The 14,214-nt window shown below is 47.4% G+C and overlaps 1 protein-coding gene across 2 annotated transcripts in view; it reads right to left on the reverse strand.

Moving 5' to 3' along the window:
* Bcar3 (BCAR3 adaptor protein, NSP family member) overlaps positions 1–14,214 on the reverse strand; it is a 111,196-nt gene that overhangs the window by 40,808 nt on the left and 56,174 nt on the right. The window contains exon 1 of one of the 2 annotated variants that reach the window (XM_021157547.3): positions 5,724–6,451. The exons of the other annotated variant lie outside the window; for it this stretch is intronic. Coding sequence (XP_021013206.1) covers positions 5,724–5,807 — 84 coding nt within the window. The 5' untranslated portion in view covers positions 5,808–6,451. Of the gene's footprint in view, positions 1–5,723; positions 6,452–14,214 lie in introns of those variants that run through there. 2 annotated transcript variants of the gene reach the window in all.

The following is a 14,214-nucleotide window of genomic DNA, read 5'->3' on the forward strand; positions in this document are numbered from 1 at the left end:
TCAATGTTTTAGACTGACATTTTTCTGCCTCTCGTGTGTGCTCCTACAATTATCTCTTCTGGGAAGGTCTCTGGCTGGGGCTAGCATTAAAGGCCTCTAGGATGTCACAATAAGCTGTGTTGGGGTATCCTCCTTCTCTCTTCCTTTCTTCACATCTACCATAGGTACAGAGAGAAATGGCGGTGTAGCCATGTCCCAGTGTCCATAGAGATGCTCCTTCTAGGTGAGACTCCTACCCTCCTTGTCCCCAGTGCACTCTAGGTCTCGATGCAATGGGTATGTGGGGCTGGAAGGGACCCATGAGCTCAGGGTAGGAGCTTGCAGATGGCTCCTCCAGTCCCTTAAAGAGAAGCCAGGATCCGGAATAGTCATTCCTTTACGTGTAACCATCATTATAAAATACACGTAACTGTAGTAGAAACCAGAAAAGAAATTCTTAGTCACAAAAATTAACATACTGATTAAAGGTTTCATGAGCTAGACAGTAAGTCGGCACATTCTTGTGACCAGAGCCAGAGAGGAACAATAGCTCCTGGGGCTATGACAGTTGATGACTGAGATGCCACTGTGGCATCCAACCCTATGACACATTTCTTTCCTTTTAGCTAAAAGGTACTGGGTCATCCTCAGCCATGTCTTTAACCCTAGTGGCAGGGCCCAAGGCTCTGCCATGCCTGTCCTGGTGACCTCTAACCCACCCAAGCCATGGCAGAGAAGCCTGTCCACTGTTCTAACCTGAGTCTTAGTTCTTAGAACTTCTGCTAAAAGTTCTAGGCTGACGTTCTTTCCCTGAATGCATACACGCATACACACACACACACACACACACACACACACCAACTTTGCAATCCAGCAAGTGCTGAATCTACAGGCAGTTTCTGAGAGTCCCAACCCTGCCCCTGATCCCCTTTTGGTTTCTCCAACAAAAGAAGTCTTTGGCTGGACTCTAAGCTGTGAAGTTGGTCAGGGAGCTCAGGGATACAGTCTCTGTCAGCCACGTCCTGATATTGAAGCCAGATCCCCACAGCTCTCAGATGCCAATGGAATGCACTTAAAGGGCTCTTTTCACAAAGAAGCTATGCTGGGCTTTTTAGTTTAGGGCCTGGAGGCAATGAATGAGCAACTAACCCCCACCAGGAGGAGGGGCTGAGTCTCTTGGAAAGATTCTTCCATATGGCTTTTCCCACCTTTTGCTGACAGTGTGTCTGCACCCATACAAAGGCAACTGGGCCACTGCCATTGCCAGGATTTGTCACTTATAACATAGGCCAAAGGAGCAGGTACAGGGAACATGGGTGGGACCTTCCCTCCACCACACTCTTCACAGGAGAAAGGCAGTTTCTAATGAAACCAAGTGCCAAAGACCTGACACAGGGTGGATTCAACAAGCTCTAAATCTCCTCCCCCACCCCCCCTTGGGGGTTGGGGCGGAGACAAAAGAATGTCAATCCAAATAAAACACCCTAACACAGTTCAAGATCTTTTTGCTATATGGTAGCCCTTAATGACTGCAGAGACAGCTCAATCCTAGCATGGAAGAATCTACTTGTGAGTCTTCCTAAGTGTGGCAGCTCATGGGAGGGACTGAATCAAGCCTTTCTGCTCCATTTATCCACATACTTTCTGTATCCCACCTTTTTGTTTGTGCCGTTTGGGTCAGGCAGCATTTCAATACATGTATGGAAGTTTCTCTCTCTCAGATTTCTCCAATACAATCACACCGCCCTTCCCTAGGGATGAGATGCTTGTCTGATGAGGAATTTCAGCTCTTTCTTCCCCCTCCTCCATCCTTTCCCCTCCCCCTTCCTCTCCCTCCCTTTCATACACACACACAGAGACAGACACACAGACACAGACACACACATATCAATAATCAGAGACAGAAGGACCAGAAGTAATGGGAACCCACTACCAGCCTCCAAAATCAGGTCATTCATGGGGTTTTTTGTTTGTTTGTTTTTTGGTTTTTTGTTTGTTTGTTTGTTTTTGTTTTTTTTAGAAATGGTTTTTCTTTTTTTTCTCTTTTGGATTTTCATGACAGGGTTTCTCTGTATAGCCCTGGCTGTCCTGGAACTCACTTTGTAGACCAGGCTGGCCTCGAACTCAGAAATCCGCCTGCCTCTGCCTCCCGAGTGCTGGGATCAAAAGCGTGCGCCACCACGCCCGGCTTCCGCTTCGTTCATCCTCTCTTAACCAAAGTCCTTCTGCAGCTTCCTAAGGGACGTAGTGTGCTATTTGCTGCTGCCTGGCTCCCTGCCCATACCTGGCTGTCATGTCTAGGTTTTTGTGGCTACCCCTTCCTCTACCCAGAATGTCATTTCCTCTCAGGATACCCTCTACTAACTCTTCTAAGCTAAGCCTGTCTCCCGAGGAAGTGCTCCACTGCTCAGACTATACCAGGCCTGCTCCTTCGCGGAGAGCCAAGGCATCTTTTACCAAATCACTGGCAAAAGAGGCTTCCTTTCAGCTGGTCAAGATACACCTGACCAGCACTGCAGCACAGCAGTCCAAACGGATTGAAACCTTCCTCCGAGTAAGGACTGGGTCCTAACTACCAGGGCCGGAGCAGCTGGCAAAGGCAAGACACACAAAGGTACCACGATCAATTACTGCTTAGCTGAACTAAGGACGCAAGCAGGATAAAAAGCCAGTGCGGAGATGTGCGAGCACTGAACTCCTAGCAGAGCAGCTCAGAGCTGGAGCTGCTCATGCTCATGGCCGTTTCCTGCCCTGTTATGAACTGAGCCTCTCTCTGTGTGAGCATTCTGCTCTGACTAAGCCTGGCTTCTGCTAACATCTTTTATACTTTGAGCTAGGAAGGAAGTCTACTCTCCCAGACTGGAACGCCTTCCCCATCCCATCCTCTTCTTCATCCACCTAAATCCTGAGTCACTAAAAATATCTTTTTTTAAAAAAAAAAGAATTATCTCCTCTAAACACACACACACATCCCATGCACCCAACACCACCCCCTTGAAATCTTTCCCAACTACAATGTAAAATGAAGTATTAATGTACATGAAAGAATCCTGGTTCAGACTCCAAGTCTCCTAATATGGCTTTGTAGAAAGAATATTAGGTACATGCTTAGAACATCTGGCTTCCCTTCCTGGTGGCCGACAGATTGATTGCAGTTGAGGTTGCTTCTGAGGCTCAGCCTCTACTCTATGGAAAACGTAAACTATCACACTCTGCCCCGTTTGTAGAACTTACTCTGAGGAAGCAACCCATGAATCATTAAGACGTTGGAAAGACCATTGCAGATGTAACCAAATGACATTATCATCTAGCATTCTTGTGGCGAATCTTTTGAACTTGGGAATTACACCTCAATTGAATGGGCATGGGTGGGGCTCCAAAATTCAAGGACTTTTAAATTTGGAGTGTGCCTTTTTGATCTCAATGATCTGGAATCTCTTTGGTACCAGATTTCCTCCACTGGATCCTTTTGCTTCAGCAAAAGGCTTTTTTAAAATGCAGGCTGAAGAGTCCCTGTCTCTTCTGAAATGGGCACCTACTATGAACTGCTTTGGGATGTTAGAGTTGTGATACTGAGTGTGGCTGGAACATCTCTTAATGGGGACCAGCAATGTATGTTCAACGCTGATCATTCTCTCTGCTTTGACCTCCCATATCATTCCTTCCCAGAGTCTCCGTATACAAATCCATGAGGCTCCTAACTACATGCTAAATTCAGTGAGACCTCTGCAAGTAAGATATTCCCAGAGTGCAATTGTGTGATTGGTCTCCTATGCAACCAAGGAACCTTCATATTTTTAGTTTTCTTCCCATACAACCAACACTATTAATAACCCTCTGCTTTCTCCTGAGATGATATGGATTAGACCAAATGGAAAGTTACCATGGCTACCGCAGTGTTATTTTGGGTATGAGAAATTCACACCAAGGGAAACAGCATACATGGTCAAACTGGAACAGCATTTCCGCCTTGTTATCAAAGCAATCAATCCCAATTTAATTTTGAAATTCTAATTGCAACAGAAGCTAATTATGAGCAGCATGACTTGAACCCCCTAATTAAAGTGAAGGTCAATAAAAGGAGTCTGTGTTATCGTTGGGGTAACACTGGTACCACAAAGAAGGACGTACAAGCAGATTTCCTCCCTAGGTAACCAGCTAAGCAAAACAAAACAGGAAAACTCATCTGGAGGGTCCATCTGGGAGCCATAGGAAGGGACTGGAAAGTGTGTGAACAGGTCAGAGCCTTTCTTCCTGTTATAAAGAGCTTCAGCATAACTGGGTGGGGTGGGAAACCTGGACAGAAGGGACGCCATTTCTACTAAGAAGTGTCCACTGATTGCCTATGGTGGGGAGGTAGGACAGATGGACCAACTTAGCCCACTCTGTGGTCCCTTCTGGGTACACTTTGGGAACATCCAAACAGCTCACTGGGACCCAGACATCCATGCGTTGATTTCTTTTATACCAAATGCTAAGTTCATCCTGAATTAACAGCAATTGGCTCACGGATGGATTTCTATTTGAGGGAGAACTTACTGCCAATCCCCGAAGTGTATGAAGTCCTTTGGGACCTTCCCAGTCTATCTTTGTCAACTCAAAAATACTGTTAATGGCATGACATCATCTACCCCATTCCAGAACAGTCCATATTTAGGTCGAAAACCACAGCACCCGCTGGGCTCTGGGGTAACACAGAGCTCCGCAGTAAGTCAAGGAGGACCATGTTCAACCCGCACCTCGGTGCTCTCCTCAAAAGCTCTGGGCAGAGCGGCACGGAAATCAATTTGCAGGGTAGCTGAGAGGTAACTCCGAACACTGAAACCAGGCAGCAGAGCCAGAGGAAATCTACTCACATCTCATCCACTGTGTGTGTTTCTACGGTTGGGTCTTTCTCCCTGTAATAGGTCACTTTCCCAAGGTTTAGCTTTTGTGTAGCAAGAAGGAAACAGAGTGTCATAGCCCCACTGTGGCTTCTCAGTCCCCTGGGAAGAGGCATCTCGGCTTCAGGGTGGGATTCCTGAAGAGCTTTGACTCTCCAATTTCCCTGGAATAACTGAGGTCTGCAGTTATTCCGGAGCTGGTGGGGGTCTTCCCAAGGCTGACAGATCTCCAGATTGGTGAAAGCCTGTGTTCATACTAATTGTTAGTACATCGTGGGCAGGCGGCACAGAATGCAGAGCTTGGTTTAAACAAGTCAGGTCACCCACATAGTCTATTGACATTGTTATGCAAAAGCCATTGGCACTGATGTCTTGTCCCAAAGGTTAAAGTGCAAGCGGTAGAGAGAAACACATTTCTGATCCCTGAAATGTTTTGGAAGCTTGCTGCAATTCTAAAGAAGAGATTTTGTGGTTTCTGTCCATTATATATAATGGCTAGCATATAATGGACTCTGAGGTTAAACAGAGCCAGGGGACTCAGCCACCTCGAACTCACTCTGAACATGGGGAAAGAGACAGAGAGACAAAGAGAAAGAAGGAAAAACGGCTTTGTCATATTTGGTGACTTCAGCATGCAATATCATCTCAGGGAGCCTGAAAGTGTCACAAACAACAGAGTTTTGTCCCAAACAGAAAAGGAGCCCTCTTCTCTGCAGCCGGCCTGATTCCACTGGAAGAGCCCTCAGACCAAATGGGATTTATAAAATGCAAACTTCCTCTAGTGCCCCCTAGAAAGCCAGTGTCTTTGGGAGCCCCAAAAGGCTTAGAGATGCGCACATCCCATCTCCAAGCCACACCTACCTTGACTCCAAAGAAAGACTTGCGCTGATAGAAACAGCACAGGGCTGCAGAGAGGGCGTGGAAGGCACTGCATTCCTTAGGCATCCTGTCTTCAGTCCCAGACACCACACACCTTCATCAAAGTTAAAAGGAAGGGGGCACTGGATGGTGGAGTCCCAGTCCCAGGCTCTGCTGCTCCTGTGTACAGCCAGCAGCCAAGGGAGTGAGTCGCCAGCTCCTTCTCTCAGGCCGGTCTGTGACTTTTCCCCTCCTCTGAAGCCAATACGATCCACTCGCTCAATTCTGGCCGGCTTGTGTCCAGCCTGCCATCACACGGTGCCAGAAATTCTCATGTGACCAGACTTGATGAAATTCTAACCCCTCTTAGAAGAGGGCTTGTGCTTTAGCTTTTAGCTGTCCCCTAATTCAGAGGCCAGGCAGAAATCGTTATACCCACCCCCAGCCCCCACTCTGGGCAGCCTTCCCTCTTCAGGGCTGGAAGAGAGCACTGGCAATCAGCTCCCAGTGGCTTTGTTTGCTTCTCACCCCGGCACTCAGGGCTTTTTTAGAAGCAGGGCGAGCTGTGCGCATCACACCATCTTCGTGTGAGACAGTGGTTCCTTTGAGGAAAGGTGGCCCACAAGTGATCAGGCTGTGGCTTTCCCTGAGAGTCATCTTAGAAGTTCTAAGCAATCAGGCGGGATCTGGAGCTCCATGCCCACCTCCAGAGCTGTTTACTTTTAATTACTGCTCCTGGCAGTACGTTTGCAGCTGATAACACTGGCACAGTCCCTCATTATTAGCAAAGCACTATTGCCTTTTGGTGTGTAATTAGCAAGTCTGTAGGCAAACACCCAGAAGGGCCTATGTCCTCCCCACCTGGCCGTGCAGCCGGAGGGAGGGGAGGGATGGATTGCTCCCTCCTGACCCAGCTATTTGTCGTCCTCCCTCTAAGTCCTTCACTTCATTGCCTAGCCCCCCTTCAACACACAAACCCTGCATTCACCACCACCACCACCACCACCACCACCACCACCACCACCACCACCACCACCACCACCACCACCAAAGGAAGGTCTTTCTAGAAGACTCTAGAGAAAGAGGCCTACTCGGACCCTCAGAACATCGTGAGGGGGAGGGACACCTGTAATTTCCCTCATTCTTGGCAGTTAGAGTGGACACTCAACTATTCTGCCATTTTTTTTTATTATTTTGGTTTTGTTTTGTTTTGTTTTGTAGTTGGTTGGTTGGTTGGTTGGTTGGTTTGGTTTGAAAATCAAACCCAGGTTTTGGCCACCTAACTCTCCCTTCTCCTGCCATTCCACGGCAGAGCTTGCTCTCGGCGGCTCCAGCCCCTTTCAAAAGCAGGACGTGTCCTGAAGTTTCCTAAAGCCTCACCCAGGCAGAGAAACTTGTAACAAGGCAGGGAGAAACAGAACCTATTCATTCCAGCAAGGAACGACACCGGATGAGGCATGAGAGAGGTATGAGAAATATCCAGCGGGATTAGTGGCAAAGCCTCCGAGGCCATGGCCTTCCGTCTAGGTCAGAACCGCCTATAAAAATGGGGAATTGTTTGTCTAGTGCCCAGTGAGCAGCTTCTATATTTGATCAGCCACAGGCCTCCCACGCTCCAGAAGAGGCAGGGGGTCTATCTAGGACGCGTCCAGCATGGGCTCAGAGATCTGATGAAGGCTCTCCAGGCTTGGGAAGCAGGGCCAGGGAAGCTGGTTTCATTTCTCCTTGCATGAGCTATCCTCCCTCCCTCCCATGTGCTGCATTGGAGAGGGGCTTGGCTGTCCCCGAGATCTCCTAAGCCCTATAAAGTCTACCTGAGCCATCAAATGGTTAGGGGAGTCTCAAACTGGCACCTGAGATGGCTGAGCCCAGCGTTTGCGCAGTCGGCAGGTCAATATTGTCCTTTAGGGTCCATATCTTGCACCCAGAAAGGAAGCATTTTCTATTTGCTATCGTTTCTGTCAGATGGGTTCAAAGGGTAAGTCCCCAGGGTACCTTTGCTGCAGTGACTCATCAGCCAGGCCAAGAGTCACTACCGAAGGGGCCCAAGGGGCCGAGTTCGCCGACATGATTCCCTTGGCAGGAAATGACAAGCTCCCTTTGGCTAAAAACCTCTCCAATGGCTGGAAAAATACTTCCTGGGCCCAGGAAAAGGAGCTTCCTCACTCCTGCCCAGAGACTCAGTAAGACCAGTTGGCAAAGCGCATCTGAACTCCAGCAAAAAGAGAGTGTATTCTTCAAAAATATATAGTACTGTGTGTCTCTGATGTCGGCAGTGGAGCATGCTGTGTCACAGTGCGTGCACACAGCTTGGAGGAAACGCCGTGAGATTTGCTCTCTTCTTCCAGCTTTAAGTAGGTTCTTCGGATCACACCCAGGGCACCAAGCTTAGATGGTAAGCTCCTTCACGAAACCCTCTTGCCAGCCCTAGAAATATATTCTTGAAAGCAAATCTGTAAATACTGTATACATAAATTACACAGAATTATATATGTGCTTCATATATAGCCAATGCTCAGAGTCAAATAAGAACAGAATAATGCCATTCAGGTCACTACAGAGTCACTGCTGTCACCTAAGGATTTTCCTAGCTAAGAACGGTCTACCAAAATGGCCAAAGATGTTTTATCTGTATTCAAGAACAGGTGGTAACTGTTTCCTGAACACTTAATGCTTTTGTTCCACACGCAAAAGAAAATAATTTCTGAAGCAGCACTTTAAAAAAGAAATCTTTATTTTCTTCTAAAATGGCCAAGGAGAGACTAAAATAATGTATTCTCGCCACTAAAGATGCTAATTGCATGAGATTCCAAAGTGCCCTTCAGTGTCTGGTTATGGGTTTAAATGTCTCCTATCCACAGTGATCAATCACCCTATTCTCTTCACAATGAGTCTTCTATTCTAGTTGCAAAGAAACAGAGGACCAGAATGGACTGTCATTCTGCAGAGAACAAAGGACCAGAGACTCCAGCTTTGGACTGCAGAACCCACTTAGCTGATCACATGGAGGCCAAAAGAAAAGATTTTATAGAGCTGCGTAATTAAACCTGTCATTTGTGTAACCACACGAAAATGTTGACACCTGGAGAAGTGGTTCTCACAGATGCTTTGGTACGTGAAATTTAAAATCAGTTCAGACTCAGGGTTTTCTAAGCACCACGCCTTTCTGCAAAGTGGGAATGGAATCCTATAGCTCCCAATAGAACCCTAGAAGGAAGGAGCCAGTGGGCAGAACCGTAGGAAGGGTGGCTTTGGGGTGCTCCAAAGCACTCCCTTCAGGCCGCCCAAGAGGCTTGCATCTTTATACCAAGGGAAATCGCTGGTAGGTGGTAAGGCTAAGCCAGGCAGCCATGTGGACTCTTGCAGGAATTCCCCATTCCTGAAGTCAAACACTGTCCAACCCCATTCAAAATAAAGGCTACAGCTGGCAAAGGGACATCCCCCAGACCCCACCAAACACACCAAATTTCTGTCCTCAAAGCCAGGCTTCCCTTAAGTAGCCCTACTAACTAACCCATCCTACACAGTAACCATGGAAACTGGAGCCTCCTGCCAGCCATGTTCAACAGAGGCATACTTCCTGTTGGCATTGGCTCCTTTCCACCCCAAGTAGAAGCAGGGCCCCCAGTAATGACTGACACTCTCGCTGGTGGGGCATGGTGGGGGGAAGCAGCTGTCTTTCACTGTTCAGGACATCAGGGGAAATACTACCTGTAGCCTCCAACCCTTCACCACCTCACCATCAAGTCACGGAGCTGCTCTGAGTCAAGCCGTCCTGTGGTTCACTGTTGGCCATCAGTGAACTGGAAGACACTGTCTAGGGCTGCAAGGTCCAGCTAATAATCCCTGTCCTGAGTATCAACTGGGATGAACATCAGTCACTGTGATCAAAAGAGCTGAGCTTCTCACAGGGATGATGAGATTCCTGTCTGTGTGCCTCTCTTTACAACACACACACAGACACATACACACACACAGACATACAGACACACACACACACACACACAGACACACACACAGACACACACACATACATACACACAGACACACACAGACACACATACACAGACACACATACAGACACACACAGACACACACACAGACACACAGACACACACACAGACATACAGACACACACAGACACACATGGATACACACATAAGACACACAGACACACATGGATACACACATAAGATACACAGACACACACACAGACACACATAGACACACAGACAGACACACACACACATACACAGACACACACACAGATACATACAGACACACACACAGACACACACAGACACACAAACAGACACACAGACACACACACAGACACATACATACACAGACACACACACAGAAACACACACACATACACACACACAGACACACATACAGACACACACACAGACACACACAGACACAGATGCACACAGACATATGGATACATACAGACACAGAGAGAGAGACACCCACCCACACACATACATACACACAGACATACACACAGAGACACACACACACAGATACACACAGACACACACAGAAAGACACACACAGACACAGACACAGACACACACACACACACCACTGAAGGTCTCTCCTCCTGCACATACCAATTCTTTCTGGCTTGTGGTTTGTTTTTGTTTTCCACCAAATCCTAGTGACCTGGATTTTGGTGAACGAAGGCATCTTTAATGAGCTACGGAATAAAACCAAAGAAGCCAGCTCTCTGCCTTTGGTGTCCCTACAAAAAGGGAAAGGTAACTTGGCTTTGCAGTGTGACACTGTGCAGAGTTTCATTCCCTGAGGGTCTATCTGTGAGGCACATGCCTGGGAAATGGAGGCAGGTCTGCTTCCCAAGATGTCTGCTCTGCACCTGCCTGCTTCTGAACAGACACAGGAGTCTCCCACTTCCAAATGTCCCAGAGTGAGCACAGACAGCATCCACTCTGCATTTCACTTGCAAAAGATCTGTCAGTTAATTGCTTGAGACATTGGACACGTTCTTATAAAACAGTCTGTGTCAAGGATTTCTCCGTGCTGTAGGCTAACTGCTCTGAATATCCAGGGCAGGCTGGACTAAGCTGGGATGCCTGGAAGGACAGGTATGTTATTAAGTTCCTCTTCGTGTTAGAATTGTTTCAATTTCTGGTCAGCTCCGTCACCCTGTTCAGAGTTGAGGAGCATCTGCAGGGCAGAAGAAGCTGATGTGATTGCCACATACACCTCCACACAAAGAGCCACAGGGCCTGATGGAACAGAGCTGGCCTCAGATACCACCGAGAAAGGATAAGGCTGGAGAAGAAGCTAGGCAGAGCAGCTAAGATTGTTGAAGATAGTCCAACACATTACCCACTGGGCAAATCAGATTCAGTTCTTGCTTCAAAAAGGGATGTAAGCCAGACTAGGTGGGCAGAGAGTAGGATGTGCTGTTGAGATCTTTGCTGCTCTGGGTTCACAAGCACCTGCTGTGCCCTGGCGGATGCAGAGTCTCTAGAAGCAGGCTCTCCAGTGTGACAGACAGTCAGGCATCTGCATCTCAGGTTGACAGTTTCCCCAGATTTCTCAAGGGGGATGAGGGATGATGGCTGTTAAATGGTCTCTTTCAGGAAACAGTATCGATCTGCCCAACACAAAGACTAAGTACAGTCTTCACAAATAGATTCCTTTCTATTGGACATCAGGTCCCTGCACCTCCCCCCCAACAATTTTATGATTCTCCAAACAGCTATTAAAATTGCATAGCTGAATAACGTGAAGCAATAGGCAGCCTTGAGTTTTCTTTCATACTGTTATGTTTTATAATTCTACCCTAGATATCACTCTATCACAAACACCTAGCATCTCCCAGTATCCCCTTGGAAATGCTGTATTTCACATGCTTCTGTTTCTATACCATGGCATTACAGTAAAAATTAAAAGAATATGCACACAGGCTGGGGCTGTAACTCAGTTGGCAACGTACTTGCATAGCACAAATGAAGACCTGGCTTTCATACCCCAGCACTGCATACACTGGCTGTGTAGTATTCTCCTATACTCCCAACACCTAAGAGGATACAAGTGCAAGGTCATCGGTCTAGGATCTCATGTATCCCAGTTCCTGTCTCAAAAGGAGGAGAAGGAGGAGGAGGAGGAAGAAGAGGAAGAGGAAGAAGAAGAGTATAAGATGTAGGGATTTCAACTTCTCAAACAGTCTCAGACTACCTGGCAGGCTTGGGCATCTTTTAGTAGAAAGCCATGGGCCATCTTCCCAGGTCAAAAGGCAGAATCATGATCCTTGATATAACATTTCAGGGGACTCCTATAGATCCCCTGTAAGTCCCTGGGAGTCTAATCCATCCAGGGTGGTTCAGCGCCTCCTTTGCCAGGCTGCCTTCCATTCCACAGTAACCATGCAGACATCACATGCAGAGCAAAGCTCGTTTCCGTCATCTCTCCTTCTGGGTTTTCTCTGCTGTACACACTGCCTTTTCTTTCCCTCCTACTTTTAGTGAGAACAACATAAAGAGCTGACAGGCAACGACTACAGAAGTGGCACAGCGGTCCCTCTGTGCAGAGGAGCCTTCGGGGAGCGCCCCACCCCCATCAGGACCAACTGAGCTCTTTCCCATCTTACAGGCACTTCTGCAAATTGGCACCTTCCAAAACTGAGCTGGGAGACAGACATCCACGTGGCTCTAAAGAGACTCCGAACATGTTCCAGAGGGCAATGCTGCGCCAGTAGTTAGCTGAAGTGACCTTGGGAAATAATTTGACTTCTCCAAACCTCAAGCGGCTCCCCAAACATACCAGGTGATTACAGGCAACGAATGATAACATTATAAAGCCTGATCCCCAATACATGCAAGGCACCGTCTGCAAATGTGAGTTTCCATTCCTCTTTGAAGAAAGGCACTAGAAACCATCCTCTGCCGCAGCCAACTCTCAGATGCTGGGCGACCCAGACCTCTGTCCTCAGAGAAGGTGGACAATGACTGAGTCACTGCCTGACTGCAGCTGGTGCTGAGGACCCTTCTGAGTTTTTAAAACTAGAACTAAAGAGGAGAGAGATGGTCAAGAATATTTAGCATTAAAAGTATATTTTAATCCTCAACTTCAAAACTTGATAATCAGAAGACATATGAAGGGTCTTTAATCACACTTGCTCAGATGTCTCAGAGGGTCCCCTGCATCATTGTTATCTGATGAGCTGTTGATGGAAACAGGCAGGACACAAAGCCACAGTATCTGTCTCCATGCTCACCCCAAAGCCCGTCTACTATTGGACACCCCTGCTCCAGCTAACCTGACTGAGTACCTATGGGTAATCCGTGAGATCTGGGTGATACCCACCCCTATCCCCCTGTCATTGTCCCTGTCTCTGGCTGCAAAATTAGACTTTAGTCTATGTTCTGACCTGCTGTCCTGCCAATCTCACTCCTCCAACACCTCCATGCTGGGTGGCTGTTGCCATGACAACAGATCTTTGGCTTCAGCTTAGAGTGCCCTGAGAACCATCTCCCAGGTGCCTAATTTCTTCATACTGCTCTGGTCCATATTTCTGGACTGTCTGATTTTAACTTATTTCTAGAGTCACGTTGTGTCTAGCCTCATGAAGATTGTGCCATGTCCTCCCCCCACCATCCATGCTGTTCTAATTTATACTGCCTGTCTGTATTCCCCTGAGAAACTATTCTCTGCCTCCCCTTAAGCCTGCAACAGCAGGAATCCGCCAGTCGCCATGAGGATTGCTTAGGCACAGGGCAGGCAGGCACAGAGGGAGACCACACTCATTCCAACCGTGACAGAAAACAGTGGAATTAATCCCTTCGCAATAAAGTTTAGCCACCTGAATGAAAAACACTTCAGTAGAAAAATGGTCTTTTGTCATGTCAGAAACAACCTGGCTATTATCATCTGAATAATGCAGTGATTAATCCTGCATTCTGCCAAAATAGCACTGAAAATCAGTCTGTATTAGGAGCTCTTAACTGGGAGGTGAAGTTTGGCTTCTATGATCCATACAAACCACTGGGTGATAATGTGCTCACTGGAGAAATAGGTTAGAGCTTATACTCAATTCCCAAACACTTAGGGGACCTAGAAGTCCCCACTGATTGGTTATCCACTTTTAAAAAAGTAACTTAATTAATAGATAAAGTGTCTGTGTGTATGCATGCACGCATGTCCAAGCTTCCATGTGGGAATCTATTGTCTCCTTCACCCTGTGGGTTCTGAAGAATCAAACTCAGGTCAGCAGGCTTCATGGCAGGTACCTTTACCTGCTGAGTCAGGTCACCAGTCTAAGATTCAGAAAGGCTTTCAATAGCCAGTAGAAAGGAAGTGAGCAAAATAGCCTAGTGATCATGACTGGACCGGTAAAACACTGGTCTGGTTGCCATGGACACCGGTTGGCTTAGCAGGGCTGTGCCTGGTAAGAGGAGGAGGCAGGCAAGCAGTGTTGAGACCCCTTACGGCTGTGAAGTAGCTTTCCCCTGTGAGAGGGGAC

The sequence above is a fragment of the Mus caroli genome, unplaced genomic scaffold (genome assembly GCF_978045245.1).
Source record: "Mus caroli unplaced genomic scaffold, Mus_caroli_1 scaffold_3, whole genome shotgun sequence".
Lineage (NCBI taxonomy): Eukaryota > Metazoa > Chordata > Mammalia > Rodentia > Muridae > Mus > Mus caroli.